The sequence below is a fragment of the Argentina silus genome (assembly GCF_951799395.1).
Source record: "Argentina silus genome assembly, chromosome: 3".
Taxonomy (NCBI): Eukaryota; Metazoa; Chordata; class Actinopteri; order Argentiniformes; family Argentinidae; genus Argentina; species Argentina silus.
Window position 1 is genome coordinate 27,811,013 of NC_139657.1, and position 4,002 is coordinate 27,815,014.

General features: G+C 40.2%; 1 protein-coding gene across 1 annotated transcript; it reads right to left on the reverse strand.

Annotated features, from left to right (window-relative positions):
• Positions 1-2,122: 2,122 nt before the first annotated feature.
• On the reverse strand, positions 2,123-3,756 carry LOC310802268 (gamma-crystallin M2-like; the record flags this gene model as incomplete). Its single annotated transcript, XM_083666558.1, has 3 exons — positions 2,123-2,425; positions 3,055-3,297; positions 3,727-3,756. The coding sequence occupies 3 exons, from the start codon at positions 3,754-3,756 to the stop codon at positions 2,123-2,125; spliced, it is 576 nt and encodes a 191-aa protein (XP_083522684.1).
• Between the last annotated feature and the right edge of the window lie 246 nt (positions 3,757-4,002).

Consider the following 4,002-nt stretch of genomic DNA (forward strand, 5'->3'; position numbering starts at 1 on the left):
TGGGACTTCTCTAAATTTCACAGGCAGAGTAGGGACAGACTGATTTTATTAGACTGGGTTTTATTCTTTTCTAATTTTTATCGTTTTTGAATACGAGCATTTTACCATTTAATCACTCTGCCTGTAATGCTGCAATGTTTTAAGCCATCATTAAAAAATTTAACCTGCATTTAAAGGAACAGTTCTCTCAATTTTAATTCATAATTTATTTTTTATTTTTTATTTTTTATTTTAGTCATTCCATCCCTCATAAGCCTTTTTACCTCCTCCTGGTAACATAAAATATTATAGACTACTGTGCATAATACATCTTAGGATCTGAAGGGTTATATCTGGCCCCTTATTACCTCCTTTGGGTCAATTATCCTTACCGATAAACCCTTTATCCGCAACCACACCAACTGGCACTCATATCAGATTAGAGCGGTTGTTAACCATAGAGATTACCCACTTCTGTGTACAGTTTTTATTTGGGGTGATTTTTCAGTGCAGCTGAGGTGGGTAGAGGAAGATATGGGAGGAACTATGGGATGTAGACCGTTAACAGCGGAGTGAGTCTAATCGATACCAACCTACATAGGACCAGTCAGCATCTGACAGGGTAAGACCCCTAGGGCTGAGGATCCATAACTGTTATCAGATGGTTGGTCAGGGGCTGCTGTATAGGGCCTGAATACCCGAGAGACAACCCAAAAGCACTCTCAATGGCTTCTAAGCACTGAGCAGGACTAACCTCTGGATCAGCAGTCCGCACAGCCTTTACAACAGCTAACGCAGGACCTTTCAGACTTTCCATGATACGCCGTCGTTTCTCCTTAGTGGAACACTCGCTCTCCTCAACCATCAGACACGCATGCTCTAACCAATTCATGAGCTGCAACGCTGGAAAAACCAAGTACATGTTATTTTCCAAATCAAGAAAAATGGATCTGATGATTTATGCATATGCACATTGGGTGGTGCCCACATTGTGCGTGTCCTCGCTTAAAAATACCTGGGCATTTGGTTAGACAAAGTTGACAGAGTTGACCTTTAGAAAACATACAGAGAAGCTTGTTAAAAAGCTACGGTGGGCTTCTTTTATAGGAATAGATCTTGCCTTTCAATGAACAGAAGAAAGCGGATTATCAACCTTCATGCCAGTGCTAGATTATAGTGATGTCATCTACCAAAATCTACGTCCTGTACATAGCACCATTACTCTCTTTTCTCCTATTGCATGAACTCCCAGCATAACTCGCTACTGAAGTCTAAGAACATAAGTGATCAAACTCGTTCTCTGGGTTGGTTAACTCTTGAGGTTCCTAAGGTCTCCACCAAATTGGGTATCTTTGCTTTTAGTTTTGGTGTACCTCACTAATGGAAAAATCAACAGAGAACATTACCGTTGGCTGTTCTGGTGCCACTCGGGCAATTTGGATCGAGGACCTCTTTGTTGAAAAATGTGATTGTTTTTCCTGATTGTGTTTTATAATGTTGTAGTTTTGTAGGATATATGATTGTAAAGTATACATATGCAGGGCTCCCTTGTAAAAGAGACATTGGTCTCAATAGGATTCCCTACTAAAATAAAGGTTCAATGAAAATAAAATAATGTGTACTAATACAGGTCATGTTTTATTTTTAATACATTTTTGAAAATGTTTTTTTTCACTATGAAAGTGTCCAGTAAGCTGTGTAGATCAGTAGAAAAACATCCTAATTTAATGCCATTTCAATTTCACACTCTAAGGCAACCAAATGTGAACATTGTCTTTTCCAAGACACTCTATATGTAATATACTAAGGCACATTGTCTGGCTCTCCAGGATTAATGAACCACAATATCATATCTGTTTATTGTATCATATGTGCATAGTGTCAGAGGTCTGTTAATTGCATCATATGAGCATATGTGGTCTGTGGGATATGACAAAAGTGTTAAGGGATGTTAAGTGTAAACAAATTCTGGTGGCAAAAATATTTTTTTGTCTGACATTTTTATTCAATGACTTCTCGTATTGTTTACAGGCAGTGGTTCCGTCAACAGGGTTCCATGAATTAACTTCTTGTTGGTGTTAAATACTTCAATTTCAGCATTCAATTTCCCACAGGGTTCCCCCAAATGAAGTCATTATATTGTTCACCAATGGTGACAGGAGTCGTTGATACGTCTCATACTCATGAACCTCATACCCCCCATGCCCCCCATGCCCATGCCCATGCCCATGTTGAAGTTCCTGTACTCCCCAGGCCTCATGTACATCATCCTGCCTCTGTAGTGGGGCTGCTCATACATGAGCCAGTGGCCATCCATCACGTTGCAGGACATACAGTTGGACATCTGGTAACGATCCATGATGGAGTCACAGTCGCCCATCATCTCGTGCATCTGACCTCCGAAGCTCTCCCTCTCGTAGATTCTCATCCTGAAGTTTCCTCTGTGCTGTAGTAGGAGGAAGAACACGTTTTATTGGGAATGATACTGTACAGTGGTTGAAGGTGCAATCCGTAATGGCTCACTTCTTGTTTTGGTATAATGTTGAGAGATGGGAAATGTGAGACCTCTCAAAGAGTTCTGGGTGCAAGTCTGTGATAATTAGATGATAGTTGTAAACATATGTTTGTTCACAAAGACATTTTTTACTAACAACAATCTTATATTTTGAGTTATGATCATGTAAGGAATTTAAATAGGTATCCGTCTATCTGTCTACCTAACAACATTTAGACTTGGTCATAGGCTTACCATGGGGATCATGCGGGAATACTTCATACAGTCACTCATGCCCATCATACTGACCTCATACCATGCTTACAAAGGCTATATATCATGAAATTGAATTACCATTGAAAAGCACAAGAAATCCCAGATAAAAGCTCAGGAATTGTTTCTATGTTACTCTATTTGATAGGTAGTATGTAATATATTGGGGACTGGTAACAGGTGTAAACCATAAAATTAGGCTGACCATAAAGGCAACAAAGTAACTGAATGTTGAGGGAAAGAAAGAGATAGATAGACGGATACTTATCCATCTACCTAAGATTATTTAGTCATGCTCATATGCTTACCATGGGGATATAGCGGAAGGACCTGACACAGTCACTCATTCCCATCATGCTCATGTAGTCGGAGTACTCTCCCCTTCTCATGAAGTACTGGTTGCCCATATAGTTGCTGCGGTCATAGACCATGAAGCAGCCACTGTGCACCCTGCAGGAGTGGCAGTGGCTCATGTAGGAAGACATGTCAGGACAGTCGCTGCTACAATCGTAGGAGCGACCCATGAAGTTCCTGTCCTCATAGAAGGTAATCTGAAAAGAAACAGAATCCTTTTGTTGAACTATCCAAACATACATAGCAAGAGGATGCATCTTGGGCCCTTCTCGATCACACAGATAGTAAAAGTGCCTCGGGTAAGTAAGGCTTTCCGATGCTCTGAGCACAAGAGCCTTTAGTGTAACAATCTTCTTTGTAATCAATTCAAATTAATATTACTTTGAATGAGAGTAAAATGTTGACACATTATATATACATATATATTATTTAGTTTTGTACATATTATTGTAAAGTGAGGTACAGAAACAGCACAGTTTTGAATATTGCAACATATTCTGTCCACAAAACAGTCTGTCTTTGGGCAACTTTGTGCAATGAGGTCTGCTTTATGGACAGAAAAAGGGGTCCTTAGTTAAACAAATCTAAACATTCACACATTTATAAGAACATTTGACATTGCTTACCCTGCCCATCATGTTCTCAGTGGAGGTCATTTTGGCTCAGTGTCTTGCTGCTTCTGCGGCTGCTGCTCTTGGTCCTGTACTGACTTCCTACCTGTTTGAAACCTTCCTTTTTATACCCGAGTGCCAAAGGCCCCATTGTTCAAACACCTGACCCAGCAACATGGTATTGAAGCCCACTGAGCACTGAGGTTTGTTCTTCTTTTCAGGGACTGGAACCCTCAAAATACTTTACTTGGCATATTTCACCTTGTCAAAGTGCCAGTCATCTTCCATGGC